At 39.0% G+C, this 21,765-nt stretch overlaps 1 protein-coding gene across 2 annotated transcripts in view; it reads right to left on the bottom strand.

The window, feature by feature from the left end:
- LOC116329830 (zinc finger protein 385B-like) overlaps positions 1-21,765 on the bottom strand; it is an 80,080-nt gene that overhangs the window by 11,502 nt on the left and 46,813 nt on the right. Inside the window, exons 1-2 of one of the 2 annotated variants that reach the window (XM_039616014.1) lie at positions 20,079-20,419; positions 434-588 (exon numbers count right to left, since the gene is read on the bottom strand). In XM_039616014.1, the coding sequence (XP_039471948.1) occupies positions 434-588; positions 20,079-20,088 (165 nt within the window). In that variant the 5' untranslated portion in view covers positions 20,089-20,419. Of the gene's footprint in view, positions 1-433; positions 589-20,078; positions 20,420-21,765 lie in introns of those variants that run through there. The other variant, XM_031751928.2, reaches the window with a different exon arrangement.

Raw genomic sequence — 21,765 nt, 5'->3', positions numbered from 1 at the left:
AACTCACAGTGATGAGAAGAGAAAAGCATTTGATGATGTCCAGGGGTTCTAGACTTCATGCAGTCATTAACTGCAGGGATTATCATTTAAGTATTACAAATAATCTTTATATTTAAATATTAGTTTATTGAGTCGATTCCTAAAAATGATTTAAATTTTTTTTGTTAAGCTCCTTGAGCTAAAGCTTAAAGCCTGCACTTCAGTGGCATCTTGATTTAAAATCCACTGTGGTGGTGTGCAGGCACCTTTAGGCAAGATAAGCATATGTCCAACACAGTCTACAACATCATAAAATATAATGTGCAAACTGTGACTGATGACTGTTTCTATAACAAATGCATGGTAAATGATAAACCTAAAGATGTAAACGGTTAAGGAGCCAAAGTTACAGTACATGATACATGTACGAGAGAAAAGCAGAATGGGTTCTTACCGTGTTAAAATTGGGGAAGAGGCTAAGCGGCGAGGAGCCGTTGACCCTGAGCGGCAAGAAGTGCTCCAGCTGGGCATGAGTCTGCTGCTGAAGGGATCGACCTGGCATGGGCAGGGAGCCCAGGAGAGGGTGGACTTGGTTCTGGGATAGTGCTCCTAAAGCAGGGATGATTAAATCAGAATAAATTCTGAAAAGACACAAATTTCTATTTCAGCCTTTTTCATTTTAGGCCCCCAAAGCTGGACATATTTCTACACAAACTAGGACAAAGAGTGATTTTAGCACATATCTGAGACCGAGACGCTTATCCACAGTGAACGATTCACTCGGTAAAGCTTTAACGACTTTAGTAATAGTGGGGGACAAATGACGAGATGCTTTGTGTGGCCTTTTCCTGCTTTACAAGTCTATAGTTTATCCTGACAAATGTCTTTGCCCTTTAGTATCTGTGATTGTCTCGGTTCTTCGTCTGAACCAGAAAACAGCTCAGTCAACATACAGAGAAAAAGAATCGCAATGAGGTTTGATGTACATGTTCACCATTTTTCTATCTTATGCATACATTACTTTACATCTCACTGGAATTTCACCAGCACATTCAGCTTTAAAATCTCCTTCCACATGACCTCTTGTCTCAACACACTTAACTGTAGTTGGCCTAAATGCTTTAAGACTGCTCATGCTTTAAAGAGCAACATGGCAGTGACCTTTGTCTAGCCCCAGAGTAACATTAGTGTGTTCGCATTAAAAGCCACAGTTTCTTACATAAGCATGGTGATTACAGATCGTTTGTAGTGGCTGTGTATGGAAAGTCCTGAGGTTGTTCAGCTAAAAAGGTCATGTGTAAAATATTAGAATGTAATATAAAACTGGCTTCAGAACTTTGTTACACAAACTTTACCCTGTGATGAAAATAAAGCATCTTATTGACAAAGAGGTTTAAAAAAGACAAAATAAAAACACAATATTTTTATATATAGCGTAAGAAAAAAGGTGAGCTTTGCCTCTGCAGGACTGAAAATGATCAACCTGCATGACTGAGGATGGAGGATTAAGAGAAATTACTAATTATGGATTTAGAGAAGATAAAGTAAAATATAATGTACATTAGGCTTATCTCCAGCACATGATGATAACGCATATTAAGCATTACTTTCTTGAATGACAGAGAATCTGGAAGAAAAGAATTAAATAGATGGCAATTATATAAAATGTAATGTAAGTGACTGTTGTGACATAACGCCAAAACAAACTTCCTTAAAACTTCTTATTCATAAACACCTAAACATTTTCTCTAAATAGATGCAATCATAACGTTGGAGTTTAATGATGTTATATTTCAGTAAAAGCTTAGCAACCAGAAGGCAATTTTCCTCAATTTTCTGCTTCTTTTAACTCTGGATTTCAGGATTTATCTCTGGGGATGAGGCGGTTTGAAAGTCCTTGAGCATTAGCATGCTTTTACTAATCTGGTCCTATTTTCTAAAGTATTTGAGAAGAGCAGAGAAACCAAAGGGGAGACTGGAAAGAGACGAGAAAAAAACAAACTGGAGAATGATATGTGAAAAGAAATGATATGACCAATACTGCAGAAGGAAGCTTTTAGTGGGCATGTAAAGAGAGTATAGGGAGTGATTTATTGTTCTGCACAGGTGCCCGAGTGTTTAATGAAGACGGCAGAAAATAAAGAAGCAGTGGACACCACAGCCTATCTTATTTTATCATTGCCTGCCACTGCAAAAGCCTCAGGGCACCTTCTTCTTACTGTGAAAATGTTAAAGTAAAGAAACCTGCCAGAATTTGTTTGGACATAATTAGATACTTTATAGGAAAGTAATGAAGGCTATAAACATGTGAAAGAGTGAAGTTCATGCTTGCACATACACTGCATGCTGCAGGGAGGTCTCATGAACCAATCCTTGAGGCCCAAGATGATACTATAATTCTAATAATGCATTGAACTTGTTCTGTGGTACCGTGGAAGCAGTAGTTTCTATGAAGACTGGACAGTAACAGAAGCATGACAACATGGGCCAGCTAGTGTTGCACACAATAGGATCTGCAAATGTAAAAAAAATATTAAGACTTCATGGAAATCTTTTGTGCGCTGGATAATCGGTGCCTAGTTAAAGACGGCCCAATCTCAACTAAATCGTTCTCAGATCATGTCAATTTGGCAATCCCTGTTTTGCTCACCATACAGACTTTTGACCTTTTTCAGCCAAAGCCAGCTCAAACACGACTGTCCACTCAAACTCAGACTTCAAACAGATCACAGAAACCACAAAGTTTCCAGTCCCCAAACAAACCAAACAAAACTATCAGAATATTTGTTTGCAAATTTCGATGGCTGGTGGGTGTTGCAACAATGCAACAATACTCCAATAATGACAATAATTCTTGCTTATGTCGGTGCGTTGTACCACCTATCAAATTAAAAAGTCAGCTGCTCACAGTGACAATGTGAACACTGTCTTTGTTCATGATCTTAGCAGAGCATGAAATGATGCGCATATTTGTACCCATTTGATAAACTGCGTTCACACAGAAGGCAATCCAGTCATCACATCCTGCTTTGAAGGTGATGGTTGGCTGCTAGTGAAGAATCATATGGCTCATTAAATAATACTAATGTATTTACTGCCCTGTCACATGTCAATCAATATTGTCCTTCATTCTCATTGGTAGTTGCTTCAATTGTTTGCCTTAAAATTGAGAAAATCTCAACTTTTTCCCCCTCTTGAAGCATCGAACTGATATTATTATCATAATAACAAATAAATTTAAAAATGGGGCAGCACCGTCGCCTTACAGCATAAATATCCTGGGTTTGAATCCACCATCTGGCCAGTTACTCTGACTTCCACAGTCCAAAGACACACAGTTAGATAAATTTATGATTAATCTGAAAATTGCCCATAGGTGTAAATGTGAATGGCTTCGCTGTGTTAGCCCTGTGTTAGGCTGGCGACTGACTAGGGTGGACCCCGCCTGGATGAAGTTGAAATGAAAATGATAACTACATCGGTTAAAGACTAAATTCCCACATCTTATCAGCAACTGACCGGCGCTACTGAGGTACTCAGATGCTTATGCAATATCAAGCTGGACAGAAACACAACTAAACAAACTGAAACTGATAAACATAAAGAGAAGTGAACACAATAAACTCAGTAAAGATGCAGAGAATAGCAAGTCTTGGCTACCAAATGACTTCACGTCTTGAGACAAATATAGAGGTGCAGCACAAATTAGCACTAAATTAGCAATAAATAAGAAAATCAACAATAAGCCAACCAATGAACATACTACTGGACAACAACCACCAACCACACCCTCTGTTTATTTGATGCTTTGCAGCTACTCCACTGCGCCAGGTACTTATTTGAATTAGAATTTGAAATGAAGAGTGATTAGAGCTGATTGTCACTATTTATTTGATCCTGCATTTTCAATGTGCTAATCTCCCTGAATATCATGCATGCATAAAACACACATGCTTTTGTTTTCTAATTCCAAATTCATTTACATGCTCCACCAGGACTCTTTGTGTCACTGGTGTCAATAAAGTGATTTGAACTGAATTAACACCGTATTGAGAGTGAATGACAAAGTAGCAACAAATGAGAGAGCGAAAGAAGAACAGAAACAGGCAATCACAGGCAGAGGACAGACCCTTTTCCCCCCCTCCAGTAGGCTGATGTGCTTAATCTCCCTGTCAGTATGACTTTTGGGGACAACGATTCCCTCTCCTACACAAATCTGTAATTGATCTTATTAATCTCCTATGCATATATTCACAAAACACATCAGGGCGAGACGTTTAATTAACTGCGTTTGGTGCTGAAGAAGCTAGAAACTGCCATCAGCTGTGAGAATCTGTACAACATCTGCCGACAAGAAGAACTTGCTTTTGACGGGACCTGTCTTTTTCAAAATTACCCATCTCATTTACGTCCAGAGAGCATCTCAAAAGATTCACTCTGGCAGACTGGACAAAACAAACTAATGCCATGGTCACATTGTTTCATCCAGTCATAATGGGAATGTGTTAACCAGCATGACTCTGTAAGCGTTAAGGAATAAAACGCTGTAACTTTAAAATTACAACCCTAAACTCGTGAACCCAATTACTGTGTAATTAGGTCGGGCAGAGAAGAATTTAGTTTATGAACCATTTCTAATAACTACAGTAAAAGCATCATTACCAGTGACTATGTTTACATTGGCACTAATATGCTATTAATATTCATATAACCCATACTTGATACAGAATAAGTCTTTTGATATGTAATCAGCATTTCTTCCAGTTTGCTTTTTTTTTTTTTTTTTTTTTTTTTTTTAACCCTATCAGCTCTGTGTTGTACATAAACCAGGTAGCCAGACATGAGATCGACCCCAAAGCCTGCACTTCTGGTATGAAGAACATTCAACTTATTAACAGATTTTAAGATGTGCAGTTATTGCACTGATGACCTTGCTGCATAACTCAGTTCTGCTCACACAATGCAACAATCTGGAGCTTAATCTGAAAGAGACAAAGGAACTGGTTGTGAGGATGAGGTGGACCAGAACACCAGTAACACCTATTTCCATTCATGGGGTCTGTGTGGAGACAGTAGAGGATTACAAATACCTCAGTGTTCACATGGGCAATAAACTGGACTTCATAAAAATGACAGAAGCCCTGTACAAGCAGGGGCAGAGTGGTCTCTACTTTCTGAGGCTGCTGAGATGCTTTATAATCTGCCAGCTCCTGAGGATCTGCGGGAGTCTCTGGTGGCCAGTATTTCAATGCTGTGGTGTGCTGGAGCAGCAGACTAAGGGCAGCAGACACCAACAGACTCGACAAACTCAACAAAAGGCCAGTGACATACTGGGGGTGGAGCGTGCAGACAATATTGGAAAACCCTTCACAACATCTCCATGCTGTGCTGTGATCAGCCACAAGAGCACATACAGCATGAAGCCACAGGATACCTGTAGCTGTCAAACTCTAAAAGTCCTCCAGTCATGATTACAGACTCACACCTGAATTATTTACATTATCTTGTATGTGTTGCATATAAAATTGTTTAACTGTATTGAATTTTTGAGTTTTTATTTCAAAACATTACAGTTGATATTTTTCTCTCTTTCATATTTATATTACAGTTTCTAACATATTTTTTTCTATCTGTCATATTTAAATTTTTGGGGTGAGGCTGTAATGTAGCAATTTCTCCTTGGGATTAACAAAATATTCAGATTTTAACATATTCTGATTTGCAGGAATCTTTCTTTTCACTGTTTCTGTGTTCATACACCACTTTGCTTTAAATCATTTGTTATTATTAAATTCTGGCTCCACAGTGTGTCCTTCGTCCCGCCTCCACCTCTTCACCTTCAACGGGTCATAGCAGATAGCCGCCCCCTCCCTGAGCCTGGTTCTCCTGGAGGTCTCTTCCTGTTAAAAAGGGAGTTTTTCCTTCCCACTGTCACCTAGTGCTTGCTCATTGGGGGGTCGTCTGATTGTTGAGGTTTTCTCTCTATTACTATTACAAAATACTGTTACTGTTACAATATAAATCTTGATATGACTGATTTGGTCCTATATAAATAAATTAAATTGAATTGTTTGATAGAATGGAAGAGGGTGGTACTGTCTGCCTGGACAAACACCAAAGGAAAGCTTTTAAAAGATTTTACATAAGCCAAAAAATGTTGTTCACGCCAACACATGATTAAATTATTTTATCACACCTATGAGTAAGGGGAATACACTCTTATACTTGATCATGGATGTACTGAGTAAAATTGAATTCATTCAAATGAAAGCTGATCAGCAGCATGTATGCAGACAAGCTTTATGAGCTTCCCCTGTGTATTTTCCTCATGCTTTTGCAATTCCAGGCATAAAGAGGACCATAGAGGATTGGCATCTTATTGGCCATGAGCATCGGGAACATGCAAAGCAGAAAACAAATGAGCCGTCTTCGTGTTTACACATGAATGGGGTGAAATAAAGTGACGAAATTGCTCTTCTCAGCTTTTCAAATGTTACTGGAACATTTGGGTCAAATTTGATAACTAACTTGCTTCATTTGCAACACTCAAAAAAACATTTTCCCTCATTTAAACCCTTTTCTTATAATTGTGGTTAGTTAAAATGCTTCTTGGGTGAGTGCATATCATCTAATGACAGCAGCAGTTGTTGCATCAAACAGCCCAGCACTGTTCTTGGGAGTCGGGCAGCATCTTGGTATGCATTTCTCCTTTCCCTAAATTAAATCCTTAAATGAAGGGCCTCACTCCTATAGCCTTGCACACACATACACTGCAGCATGTGGAGAAATTCAAAGCTCAACACTGACACAAGTATTGTTCACTCCTTTCTTGATACTATAAATGTAAATCCACCTTTCAAAATGAACCAATCCCTGCTCGCTAATCAGCATTCATGTTCTTTTTCTATGCAGGAAAGCTAAAAGTGTAGGTCACAGCAGCTAACCAACCCATACTGAGACAGGATAAAAGATTATGAGCTGAAGAAATTACAGCATGGTAAGAAAGAAAATGAGGAAAAGCTTAATCTCTATTATTTCCAAGATTAGTCTCTGGGTGACTCAATATCACAGCAATCACAGAGGGGGGGAAATGGCATCTTTTCATGAAGGGTGGAGGAAAAGGGGGGAGGGGGTGAGAGACTTCCATAGCGGCAAATCACAGTAAAAGCATCAGAGGAAAGGCTTCTTTTGCTCTTTTCATGGCAAACGCATTTCCTGGGATTATCTGTCTGAGCCAGACTCTCTGTGTTCACTCTGAACCAACATGGTGGAGTGCAGGCACGCTCTCATTCCTGACACCAAAAAAACATCCCTTCTCTGCATGCCATTAATGGTTTGTGACATTAACGACTGAATTAGGGCTGTTTCCTAATTTAGCAACATTTAATTCAAAAAGCACAGATTTCTTTTTTTTACCACTCTCAAACTACATTTAATGGATTATGGAGGCTTGTAGACTGTTTTCATCTGATTTGGTTTGGGAGACCAGAGTCATTGTTGTGAGCTGAATCTAAAGAGGTATGAAAACTGGAATAAACTGATGAAAATTTGGTCCCTGTTAATAAACTTGAACTGTCCTGACGTCAACTTGCAGGTATGAGCTTAAAGTCATCTTCACCCCTTAAATTAATGGGGTCACGATGAATCAGATTAGCTTTCTTGGTGATCTTTATTATTTCTAAGTTGGATAAATGTGGTTTATAGTAAGCAGCTGTGGTATTTAAACAATTATCAAGTACTATGCATGTCAAAAATGTAAACATTTTAAAAGCTAAACAGAACAGTCGTTTTTCTTAGCTCTTAAAATCTCACTCAATCCTTTCATTTATCTGAAAATTCATTTGGAGATATTTTTGAACTGAGCAGTGTCGTGGTTTTTAGGAATTTGTTGTTGTTCTCATTTTTATTCTTATTATTGTAAGATCTCCTCCCTCCTAATTTCTTTGAGTTTCCTTTGTCCATTTTCCCCTCGGTGTTTGTGTCTCTGCTGGATCATTTTGTGTTTTCTTGCAGTAAACACTTTCTTTGTGTAGCTTTATTCTTTGTATGTCCTGTCCTAGTATTGGAATAGTCTTTTTTGTTTGAAGAGTATGGCCAACTACCTAAGTCTATAGGAAAATGAACCCACTGCTCTTTCAATCTATGTTTGAATTTAAGGTCTCAGTTGCTAGTTTTTACAAATTATAGAGTTATAGATTATTGAATAAAACACAATATTATTTTTGTTAATTATGACCCCAATTAGAGCCAAAATGGAGGAAAACTGAAATTTAGAGTGGGGCTTCCTAGAATTCACTACCATATGAGAGTGCAGTCTCACTTAGTTTCTCAGATAAATCCACCTCTTGGTTTGCACTTCCAGTTTTCAAAACACCAAAATTTTGAAAACAAATTGTTGTTTTTTTCACTAGTTTTGCATTTAGGGTCAGGGTCACTACAGGTAGCATGAAGTGACCTCTACAGGCTAAGCAACAGCACCCTGACTGCATTAGGAATTGGTATGAAATTGTTGGGCCCATTGTCGAACCTTCCCCTGGTGCAGTGTGTCCCATGCTCGCCTGACCTAAATCCACCTAAATCCACCTAAATCAACCTCTGGGACTTTATGTTTCGCTTTGTCCAACACCAGCAGGTTGCATCTCAGGCTTTTCAGGCATACATACAAGCACGTGGGGGCCATACAAACTAATAAGTACCATTGTGAGTAGCCTGGCACATCATTTTTTCACTATGGTTTTTGGGGTGTCTTTGAATTCAGCCCGCTGTAGGATGATAATTTTTATTTCTGTTATCTTTTTGTTCCTAACACATCATCCATATTAACATAGTTGTGTCTGTAAACAGAAAAAAATAGAGAGAATTTTTTTTAAAAAGGTGAGCTTGAAATTTTATCTCATCTTTATTCTCTTTAAAAAAAAAAAGAAAAAAATGGCTACACATTTCTGACTCATATTCCTTTATTAATGAGTTAGTGTGTTTTAAAAAAATACATGTTTTGAACGCCTAGGCTGAGGCGCGTTCAGGTCCACTTTCTAAAATGGGACAAGCAGCCAGTTTCTGCTGAACATCTGTTATTTGTCTGTTTTAAATTGTTACATCTGTGTCTTTTGGCCTAATCTCGCCTGCAATTTACACGTTTCCTCATTTTTTTCCAAAAGCTGTTCCAGACATCGGTACCTCGCCACATCATAAATCTGAATTATCCGAGTTAAATTTTAACACGCTGTTGAGCAGGATGACAGGCGCACTACTTAATGTGCTTCAGTTAATAATTTTAAATAATATAAAATTTTATTATTTAGGACATTAAGCATTTTAAAACACTTTGTACGTTGTTATGCAGAGTGTTTGATATCATAACTTGAGCATCTGCAAACATAATAAATTAAAATGAATGTAGTTAAAATACTTTTATGGTGACCACCATCTCCTGTATAACACAATATAATTGAGCATAATTAACTATCTCACTCTGGCCCCGTTTATACATCTAATCTAACATTACAGTCACGGCTGTGCAGTATATTCTATATGGTGGGATCTTAAAATCAGACTCTTCCTATATCTAACATTAATCTTTGAGTTAACTCTGTCATTACATTAGTTTAATCAAAAAGGCAGGATTAGGAATGTGTAGCTAAAAAGGAGAAAAAAAGTATCCTCTGTTGATAGATTTGCTGTTAAGCCTGCAAAACATATTGTCAAATAATGAAAATTGAATGGTATGTTTTCCAGTCCATAATGGCACGAAGCACACAGCTTTTCTGAGTCATAAAACAGAAGTGGTTAGTGCACTGCGCTTTTGCAGTAATGATGATGCCATTCGTTGCTTACACAACGGGGAGAGAGCTCGGTATTTATGATGAGCTCTGGAGGATGAATTAGCATCCATTAGGACTGCCATTGACAGCTCCGTTAAGCTCTCGCCGCTGGAAACAAAAAGTGGAAAGTGAAGGCCTAATTTCCATGATGGCTTGAAATACTGCCCCCGCCATGCTCTGTGTGGTTTTTAAATAAATCATCTTTATTGTGACAAAGTACATTTAGGCCACAACTGGCAGCCAACAGGCAAGTTCTCCTGCTGGCTGTCGACGTCTATTTAAAGTCATACAGACGCAGCTGGCAGAGCCAGCGGCTTCATGTGAGTTTCTACCTGCAGGGCACCATCCAACCCAGATCAGGCTCCCCGTGGTAATCTGTCCTACTTTCACCTAAACCACTGTGGGCCCATTTTCACCCCAGGGTCCATAAACTCTTATTGAATTTGTTCAAGGTGAAATCCAGGACTAGTGTCCTCTGGTCAAAGGAAAATCACAGGATACCGTTGTGGACACAAGCTTCAACAGCATGTAAAATCCACATGTGGAAAAGAAAAAAGAAAAAGAAATCTCTCATGTCTCCATAACCTTTTTATTCTTTTTAATCCACAAAGCAGCAAATCAGCAAGCAAATTTCATCAAATACAACTTAACAGAAGCTGATTCACTTCTTGAGTTTTTTTTGCATCTTATCTGGTCTAATGTTAATACTACAGCAACATATTAGAAATCAGGGTCTCTGGTGAATTATGGGTAATATTTTGAGTATTACAGGTTTGATTTTTGGTGACAGATTATTTGAATTGCTATCTTTACGTCACAGACTTTGTTTAAATGATGTATTCTCCAAAATAACCACAAAAGATAAACAGGCACCAGGAGATAAAGCTAATCTACAGGGAAATTAACGTGATTGCACTATCAGGGCTGCTCAGTGTGTTTTGTTTCCTTCACTGACCCTCTGCCCTTTACAATGCATTCTGCACATCATTATCAAATAAACTGCCACCATCTGCTTGAATTGAGATAAGCTTCCGTCCAATCACACCAGCTGAACAGCAGTTAGCAAATGTGTAGCACATACTTATTGATATTTAAAGCCTGTGCGCAGCTTTATCCGCCTCATGAACTTAGTAATTAGCAGCTTTCTATCTCGATGCTCCTCTCTGAGCTGCAGTAAATGTGGGTGTCTGCCTGATGGAGTGAGTCTGAAGGCTGGTGCCTTAGTGGCTTCAGAGAGGACAATCTAACCTCGAGAGATCTTCATCAAGGTTGCATTAAAGACGGCAGCTGAATTTATTACAGATCTATTGTAATACTTTTTACGGTTTTGCTGTTTACTTTAGTTAAAAGGAAATAGGTTTACAACAATGCTGCAAAGTTAACAGTCACAGAAAATGAATCCCTGCACCTTAACAGTCTTTGTCTAGTCACAGCTTGATAACTGCAGCAGACACGATTTGGCTTTCTTCAGTTGGCAACCTAAAGGTTGATGTATTTTCTTTAGCCTTTCCAAAACACAAAAGCAAAAGCAAATCTGCTTACTTGAAAATCTGGCTAACAAGCTAAAAACAAATGCTCATAACACACATTTACAGCACTTCTTTAGTATTTCACCACTTTGCGAAAGACTGATCCATATGTAATGCTACACATAAGAACAGCTGAAAAATGAGAGAGATGTGAAAACTACCTGCCAAAGGTTTTACAAAGCCACCATTTTATGATTTTTACTGAAATTTAATTAGCTCAGGTCCAGTGAATAAATGGACTGGTTCTTATATAGCACTTTTCTACTCTATTTGAGCTCTCAAAGCACTTCATACAACACGCCTCATTCACCCATTCATACAGCACTTTTTCTATCTAACATTCACATCAGGGGGAATCTATGATTCAGCATGTTGTCCAAAGATACTTGGTCAACAGACTAGACTAGAGGAACCAGAGATTGAGCCGACAACCTTCTGAACAGTAGATGACCTTCTCTACCTCCTGAGCTAAAGCCCAGTAACACTAAACAACACACATGTACAGTGGCTAAGGTAAAAAATATAAACATTTTATGAAGTTTAGCTTAAGAAACTGGTCACCTGACAGCTTTCTTGCAGCAGTCAAGCATAGAATTAGTTCATTGTCGTGGTCCATGAGATCAGTTAATACCCTTTAAACAAATCTCATATGGGGTCCACTATTCATATTGCTTTGACTTGCAGACAGCTTTGCTACCCGTCTCCAATCCAGCCCCTCCTTTTATGTTGTACCCAACTTTATTAATAGGATATCTATGAAGGGGAGTTGCGGCCTATCCCTATGGAGGTTGCATGGCTGCTTCTCAGCTCAACTTCAAGCTTCAAAACAATGTGATGCATATTTTTGTGTACACTTCACTGCAGTTGACCTAATCATGCACAAATTGTACCAGTTTATGACATGAATTCAGATAGAGAGCATCTTAATTTGCAGTCAACCTTTTTTTGTGGGCAATGTCATTTCTCCTGGCAGCTGCATATTTTAGCAGGTTTTGCATTTCGCTGCTTGATTTCCAAGGCACGTTGTCAGAACTGGAGACACAATATTTTCATTCCTGTCAGCATTTCAGCAAAATACCAAAACGTTAATCCATTTTGCTGACAAAATGCCTGGAGTGTGTGTGTGTATGTGTGTTCACTTGCTACTGTGCGCTCATGTGTGCTGTATCTTTAAATGAAGTGTTTAAAAAAAACCCCAATCATTTGACAGACAAACAGAAAATGTCTTCAGACAGCAACCAGACATGAGCAGTAGCCAGTGGGTGGTAGAAAAGGTTGTTCTAGTTTCACACCCAAGCAGTAGTTTAAAAACAATTAAAATATCTTTCCTTAGAGTTTATGTAGGTCTCAGACAAAGGCATAGCCACATGATACCAACTGCTGTGTTGAGGGCACGGAAGGTGCATTAATGCAAATGTCCTTAAGAGTCACGGACAGCAGAGAAGAAAACAGAGTGCATTATTATTTAGCTTCAGAGTGCTGGATAACTCTGAGACCAACTGTCTGCATTTCAGACTTTGCCAGTAAATGAAAACCAAACAGTTGTGATACAGTACCACTAATCAACTGTCCTTGTTGGAGCATGAATATCCACCACAAATTAAATTTAAAAAGGCCTTAAATTTTAAATATTGCATTCAGAATTTCATTAATATTTCCAAGCTATAGCAAATATCAAATTATGCAAATCAGCTACAAAATTAGACCCATCACTTGGTGAAGTGAATAACCCAATGTTCTGCTGGGAAATAAATTGGGTCCATGGGAACATACCACCCACGTAAACATGAATGTAGACCAATAGGACCAGCACACGGCCTGAGCAAAAACTGCTCAGGACTAGGACCGCTATTGCTCAACAATTTGAGTAGGAAACCAACAGGCAACGGCAGCGGTCCCCAACCTTTTTTGCGCCACAGACTGGTTTAATGTCAGACAGTATTTTCATTGACCAGCCTTTAAGGTGTTGTGGATAAATACAACAAAATAAAATGACACAACCAAGACAAAAACTGTGGTATTTTGTAAATATAATAATAAACGTGAATACACTGTGTAATTGTGTAACTTTATTAGCAGCGTCCTCCTGAAATGCACCAACAACATTGAGAGTAGCATCCTCCTCTCTGCCCCTTAATGCTCTCTGGTTGCTATAGTAACGCTTAAATATTTCTTTCAAAATAAGATACACAACTACAACACTACAAAAGACCAGGGAAACCAAGTTAACGATAAAACCAACCACCCTGAAAAGCATAAATTTCACACCCGAGCCTCAACTCTCGCGGCCCAATACCGGTCCGTGGCCCAGTGGTTGGGGACCACTGGGCTACGGCAGGGGGGCCTCAGTTTGAGCCCCATTGAGACCATTTCTGGTGTTGGAGTAGGCCCAGCTGTTACACTACCAATCATGTCATGTCAGACAGTACCAGGCACCCTCAGATAACCTGTGTCTGTTCATCAGGGCAGTATAACCAAAATGTAGAACTCATGAAATTTCACTCATTATTGATCACAAAAAAAATCTACATTTTGTAAATACTTCTATTGAAATATTTAAATATAACCCAATAAATGCAGATAAAAATAAAAGAGTAAACCCAGGAAAACAGATGTTTTGTCAACAGATGTTTTGTCTGTTGACTGTCTGAAGACGGGCATTAAGCAGTAATCTGTGGTTGGTGTAGTTCCAATAAAAATTACGTAGGTAAGCAGTAATCGGTTCCAGTGAATTTTCAATAAAGCTGACAGCAATAAAAAATGTTCCTTAGATTACACAAGAATAGGCTCAAATCAAAAGAACACGATTAATCACTCTCAAACCTCTCTGATGTATTGGTAGCCAACGGTTAGAAAACAGTTCCTGCGTCACTCTCATGCTATTTCTGATGACACACACACACTATGGGATTTAAATGTCACTTTTAATCTAAGTGTAATTATTTGAAAAAATTAAAAAAAAATATGATTTTACTTGAATCACAGGAGTCACGCAGCAGGTGATGTAATGCAGTAGAAGAGGCCTTCAGGAGTCCTGTGATGTGTGTCACACACGTCCCCTTCTCACAGCCTGGTCGCAGAAGCAGATATCCTGAGGGTGCATGACTTTTTGGCAAATCCAGAATATGACAGAAATCCGTGGCATGTGCCTAAGCCATTAAAATGCCTTAATGCAGTTGGTCTTGGCATGCAGCTCCATTCCCAGGATACATCTGGAAAAAATTGCCCTCCTGATGATGCAGGATGTGAGTCACCCTAAGCTTCTTCATGTACAGCTACAAGTCTAATATGATATGAAGGAGGAAATTAATGTGTAATTCATCATCATTTAAAAGCTTTTCCCCAATGCTTCTATAATAATTGTGCTATTATCAAGATGCTTAATACAGATTTGTACATATAGCCTATCAAATTAACATTAATCAGCCCTCATAGATAATCATTCAAACATAAAGTGCCTCACTCAGAAAAACCACAAATCACATTTTATCGATGTGATCAGTTACAAAATTATATATACAGGGAGACCTACAATTTAAAATCAGCCATCATTCAACCTCTCAACATGCCTTTTACAACACCTCACCGACTGCACAATAGGTCTCGGAGACTGAATGCTCCAAGAATCAAGAACTATACTTAAAAAAAAGGTCCTCACAAGACTTAATATAAAGTTAAATAAATCTTTTGATTTACATTAGATTTGGTGAAGGAAACAGTGCAATGCTTTCACAAGTGAACATGTGAGTGTCTGCAATCCTGCAATCATTACCAGTCTGGCTAATCAAACTCACACTGTCAGCAAACCACAATGACTGATTGGGGCTGTCAGTCACTTTGATGCGTGCCAGTTTTTTACTGCACCAGCCTGTGATTTAGCTAACCCAGTATCACGACAAAGCGTGTAATAAACATGCCGATCCACCGTGTCCGTTTCATGCTTTGCCTCTCCAAAATGTGGAATGTACATGCATGCAGAAGTTGACATACACTTAGAAAACATTTAATCTGTGCAACACACAGATTCCAATTTAACCCTGAAAAAATTAGGATGAATACTATGCTGTATTCCTCTTGAACCAAATTTAACCGACTCAAACAAGGTCAGGCAACAGAAAACGAAGAAGATTAGTGACAGGTGTCCTAATGAAAATATCCTCCACATCATCACACCACCACCGCCCTGAACTGTTGATACAAAGCAGGAATGATCAAATCCTTTCTTGTTAATGCCCAATTGTGACACTACCATCTGAATAACGCAACAGAAATCAACACTCAGACAAGGCAGTGTTTCTCAAATCTTCTATTTTCCAATTTTGGTGAGCCCATGTGAATTATAGCCTCCGTTTACTGTTCTCAGCTGACAGGAGTGGCACAGACGTGCTTTTCTTCTGTTGCTGTAGCTCATCTGATTCAATGTTCAACGTGTTGTGCATTCAGAGATGCTCTTCTGCACACCTCGCTTGTAACGAGCGGTTCTTCGAGTTAAGGCTGCCCTTTTATCAGCTCAAGTAGTCTAGCCATTGTCCTCTGACCTCTGGCATTGAGAAGGCATTTTTACCCAGAGAACCGCAGCTCAATGGATATTTCCTCTTGCAGCAGTCTCCATAAACCCGAGAGAGGTTTGTGTAGGAACATCCCAGTAGATCAACAGATACTGAGACACTCAAACCAACAACCATGCCAAATTCCAAACTCCATGCCAAACCATGCCAGTTTGAACTTTCATGTGCTTTATATGATTTGGCAGAGTTTTTTCACACACATAAAAGTAAAATCAAAGAAATCAAAATATAAAAATCAAGCTTTTATGCTCTAAACAGTGCTTCAAATACTGCTGTGAATCAGCTACAGCAAATTAAAATGCTCTCGATGGCAAAAGGTATCAAGTCAGTACAGTAGACTAATGAAATTTGTTCTCTAAGACCATCTATACTGCAGTTAAAACCTTACTGTTCCATACTCATTACCCTTCGATTATAATAATAGGTCATTATCACTGCTGGATTCTGAATATGTCCCCCAACAGGAAAATTAATGATCCCTTTAAACTGACTCATGAACGCAGAGCTTTGCAAACATACCGAGAAACTTTTTCCTGTAACATAAAGAAACACTGACTAGCTTATTTTGAATCTCGCCACCCACACAGAACACAGATTAATGTCTCGTAGCTAATATGATGCGCCGTAAAATCACGCTTAATTTGCATGAATGGGAATTTCTCTGTTCCAGTGATTAAAAGGAAAAGTGAAGTGAGAAACTTCTTAGCTGTGCAGACGTAGAGCAGTCCAATTTGCATCGTGGTAGCTTGTAGCCAAACTACTCTACACATAAAAAACGTTATTAATAAACATATTTAACCACTTTAAATGAGATGATAATAAAATATCAGAGCTAACCGGGCTTAAAGAATGTCTAACCTATCTCTCCACCCTCTATGACTACAAGGCTATGGCTGAACCCCTGCGGTTTGCATCATTCACCATCTGAATGTGGCAGGCAATATTGCGAGTGTCAAATTATGCAACTTCTACAATACTTCAAATACCGTCTGACTTCTTATAAAGCTCAGACATGAAGGTGGGTGCTACACTTTTAGCCTTGATTCCAAATTTCCTTGAGGGTAGAGCACAGTACGTCCGGCTGCAGAGGTGCCCTTCTGACAGCACAGTGAGCAGCACCGCAGGGGCCTGCTTTAACGCCCTTCCTTTTCACTGTGTGTGTGTCGAGCATCAAGGAATGATCACAGTTGTTATATTTGCAGTAATTCTGTGAAGACACAGCAATTGTGGGCTATATAAAGTTAAGCTGGGAGGAGACGTACTTGGAGACAGACACTGCTTCAAAAAGAAGCAGAATCGACTCCATTTACTGATAAAGTTAAAGGTCCTTCAACAGCCTGTGGCACAGTGGGGTTGTGAGCATGGTCTTTTTGTCTTGCATCAGCAGGGTAAAGATAGCTAACCCCAGACTTAAACTGATTAGGATCCCAAGTTCTGTTCTGGGAGCTGGTGGAGGTGAGTCTAATGGGAAGATGCTCGAGAAACTTTTCAGCACATGCAGCAAAACAGTCATTGCTCTCAGGTGCAGACTAAACACCACAGGGACTCTTTTCTCACTTTGATTATTGTGTTCCTCCACTTTATGTAGGGGACAAACCTAATAATACAATAGCTTCACTGTCACAGGACTACTTTCTGGCAGTGCAATAGTATAAACTGGTATGTGCACCCCTAATTCCACCAAAGATTTATCAGCATTTTTATTGCATGACCTGAGTAGCTCATTAGTTGATTGTCTTATGTTTTCTACTATAAGAAGTATGTGAACAACTGCATTATATGGTATGACACAAGGACCAGTGTTATTGCACTGGATTGTTGCAGAGTGATACCATAAGTAGACTATATAGGCCATAACTTACCCTTTTAATTCAGGTGTTTTCAGCCACATTACCACAGTTGTATAAAATAAAGAAGCTAGCCATGAAACCTGCCTTTGCAAACACTTCTGTAAAGATCTCACTGAAGTTGAGTGCGGTACTGTAATAGATGCCACAGCTGCAACAAGTGAGATCATGACATTTCTTCCCTCTTAGATATTCCACAGTCAACTTTAAGTGGTATTATGACTAAACTATTGTTTAGAACCACAGGAAACCCACTCTGGTATTTACATCAGCACAAAACTTGTGCACCTGGACTTCCATGGCTCAACAGTTCCTGCAGTTGTAATCTGTAAGTGGCCCAGTACTTTTGTCCATATAGTGTATGTCAATCCTGCCTAAGAGATATCAATAAAATCTGATTGTGTGAAAATATTACTCAGTTTAGCATTTATGATATGATGTGCACTAAATAACCAAATATTGAATTGTACATATTAGCTATAGAGCTCACACTATGTTTTTTTCCATGAACGTTTTAAACATGAGGTTGTATCAGTCAGATGGTGGATCTTCTAAATTCATAACCATAGTCAGGGTGAATCTTGCTGGATGTATCAATACAATCGTCTTTATTTAAAAGGTAAAAAGTTTAATTCTTTTTTACTCATTGCATTTGTATATTTATTACATAAGTTATATTGCAATGATAAAATGATTATTCTATATTCTATATATATTCTAATACTCTCAGAGAAAAGTAATAATCATGAAATTGAAAGCTGAGAAAAATTCAAAAATTTTATTCTAGGATTTTGTATCAGACTGTGACGTAATGGTGCACAGAGATCAGATTTACACATACAGGATGTCACTGCGAGCTCAAATCTGAGCTTTTGACAAGTGGTGGAGAGGCAAGGACAGATGCAGTATGGCCACCAGGCAAAACTCTTATAGTTATCGTCTCTTCAGCTGTTTCCCTTTGATCTCTTTAATCTGCTGTTTAAAGGAGAAAGAGCCTAAAGCAGCCACATAGACATGCTCTGCATTTTCATCCACGCAGCTGTGTGTATCCATAAGCTGCAGAAATTCCAAAATACGTGGATACACATAATTTTAAATGTAGCCTTCCTGGTAATTCTATTGGCTAAAGAATTATGTCTCATCCTGATAAGAAAGCTATTATAAACACAAAAAAGCAGGAAATGAGTTATGTGCTACTTGTGAGAAAATAGTGCAAACTCCCTCAAACTGCCCCAAAATAACCCAGAGAAAAGTAGTAAGGGGTACAGATGGAGGAGGTGGAGCTGGATGGCTCAGAGGGCATTGTCAATTGGGGTGAATGGTGCACCTGTTGTGCATGGGCTAATCACTTCCTCTCTCTTTATTTTAGCAGAATGCTGGGGTATGAAGGGACAGTAACAGGAGTGCACAACACGGCGGAGGGAGAATTCGGCGTGGAGAAAGGGGACTGCTAAGAAAGCTTGTGCAGAGCTGGGCTTGTAAAGTGGCAGCTTTGTGAATGTGCTGCAAGTGTGTGCGTTAAAATAAACTGTTTGTGAAGGACTGTGTTGGCATTCTGTGCTGCAGGGAAACCCACCAATGAGTGAGCCTCGTGTCGCAGACAGACTTGCAAATCAATTTAGTTTTAACTGAAATAATAAACTCTAAGGTAGATTAAAAAATAAACACATTTATTTAGAGGTCAAATAAAACATGAGTTCCTCTGTCTACTTAAAAATCAGATGGTAAATCAGCTGGACTTTAACGTCATACCAAACTAATCCTGAATTCAAATACTTTAAATGCAATAAATTTGATGCCTTATCTAAAAAGAACATACAAAAAAAAAAAAAAAAACCCAAACACAAATGACTAAAAATCCCCACACTGCCTTTATCTTTAACAGGCTCCAATTATGCAAGCTAATCTGGGCATATTTCCCTGGGGACGCAAAGACATAATTGCCAGCAATCTGCACCGTGATATCAGCAATGTTCTTGTGTGGCTTTAAAATGACTTGACACATCTGGGAACGGCAGGTTTGTATTGGTCTGAACTCCACACTTGGCTCCATCAAAAGGGGTCAATTATGAAAACAAACAGGCCGGGGACTCATTTTGGATGCAGAGGAACTGAATGAGGGCAGATGGTAGGCAGGAGACCGAGCCTGCCCTTGAGCTGTGATGTGAAGTCATTGTTGTAAAACACACATTGACAGCGGAGCGCTCGCATGCATTTAGGCAAATGGAGGCACAAAAAAACATCACATTAAAAAAAAAAAAAAAAAGATAAGTCCTCAGCTACTTTCCCACAAATTAGCAGTATTGGCACGAATATTAAAAGTAACAGCCTTACCTAACAGCATCTCCACGTGTTTTAAGCTTCCTCTGTTTGCCACTCTCTTCTGCTCTTGACTCAGGCTTCTCCTGCTGGCTGATCTTCCATCACAGAAGTTGTCCAAAGAAACCCAACAAAGTCGCAGATAATTTTCTCCGTCTCTTTACTGTATCTTTATTCTCTCCACTTTGATTGTGACGGTCCTTTCTCAGTCAGTGACACGTCTTGGCTATGATCCAAAGTGCCGCAGCGAAAGCACGGCACATGTGTGCTTCAATTAAAAGTGTCATGCTCTGCTGATCGTGCTGCCCTTTATGAGACGAAAGGAGAGACAGCGCGAGGCAGATTGAGGAGCGGAGGAGAAAGAAAGGAGGCTGAGAGTGTCTGAAGAGCAAGTGTGTATTCTTCTATTAGTATGAGTATGTAAGGGAGAGCGAAAGAGGGGAGAGAGAGAGAGAGAGAGAGAGAGAGAGAGAGATGGGGGAGCTGGGAGAGGACTGGCTGTTAACAACATGAACTTCCCACATCTCCCCCCTTTCCCCGCTTCTTCTTCTTCTTCTCAGCAGCATTTTCTATTCAAGGTTCACACCTGCATGCTCCCTTAAGGACACTCAAAGACAGTTTCCTTCCTGGCATTACTTGACAACAATAGGCGTCATTTATCATTGGTCCTTTTCAGTCTGCTTAAAATGCAGCCCTGCTATGTTGTTCTTAAGTTACCATTGTGGGTAAAATATTTAAAAAATGTGCATCCATATCCAGATGATACAATGTTTATGTGCAGAGTGCAGTCCTGTTTATCAGAGTAAATTAGTCCTCCACTCTAGCTTTACATTTCCAAGAGGTTGTATGTGGAGAGGATTCAATTAAACACAGAGTCACTCACGCAGCACCAACTCATTATTTTTTCACCGCTACTAAGGCATGACTGATATGATCACAATCATAATTAAACAGCCAAGCTCAAACATGCTTCAGAAGTATTCAAACCACCTTGTGTTACAATTTTCTACTTTTTAAAAAAAGTGTTTTTAATCAGCTTTTACACATGTATCTACTGCATCTGATACTATAACGTTGCGCCAGAGCAGGGTTGTCAAACATAAGGCCTGAGGACCACAATTGAGCCAGCAAAGACGCCAATCTGGGCCGTTGGACTCCTTTGAAAAATATGAAGGACGGCATATATTTTGGACTTTCAACTGCATTTGAACAAGTTTGCAGCTTTTCCTAATGATACAGACCTCCCCCATAGCCACTCATACTAAACCAATGTAATTAAGTGATGACGGAAAAGTTGCTGTTGTTTTATTTTCACTGTTGAATAGATAGTAGATTTACATTTATTTCAGAGCAAAAGAAAAAAAGGGAGGTTTCTGTGAATTAACAAAAAGTTTCTGTTTTATAATAACAGAGCACTAAGGGCAACCACAAGCCAGAGCTTTTTCTGTAATTTTACGCATTTATTTCTTACAACTTCAGCCCAAAGAGTCATGCTAACAGGTTTCTTTAATTTACTACAGCAGCATTTGTTTTTATAATGTACAAAAACTGTGACGTCCTGCTGAAATTACACTTCTTTTCTTACATAATATCTCATGGAGTAAATGTGAAGTTAATTTTTTTACACTGACAGAAAGGGGAGTTTTATTGGTTGATCACACTTAAGATAAAGGTGGGCTGACAGGACGCTGATTCACAACAC

The sequence above is a fragment of the Oreochromis aureus genome, linkage group 8 (assembly GCF_013358895.1).
Source record: "Oreochromis aureus strain Israel breed Guangdong linkage group 8, ZZ_aureus, whole genome shotgun sequence".
Lineage (NCBI taxonomy): Eukaryota > Metazoa > Chordata > Actinopteri > Cichliformes > Cichlidae > Oreochromis > Oreochromis aureus.
The sequence above is the reverse complement of the archived record's forward strand: the minus strand, read 5'-3'. Positions and strand labels throughout refer to the sequence as shown.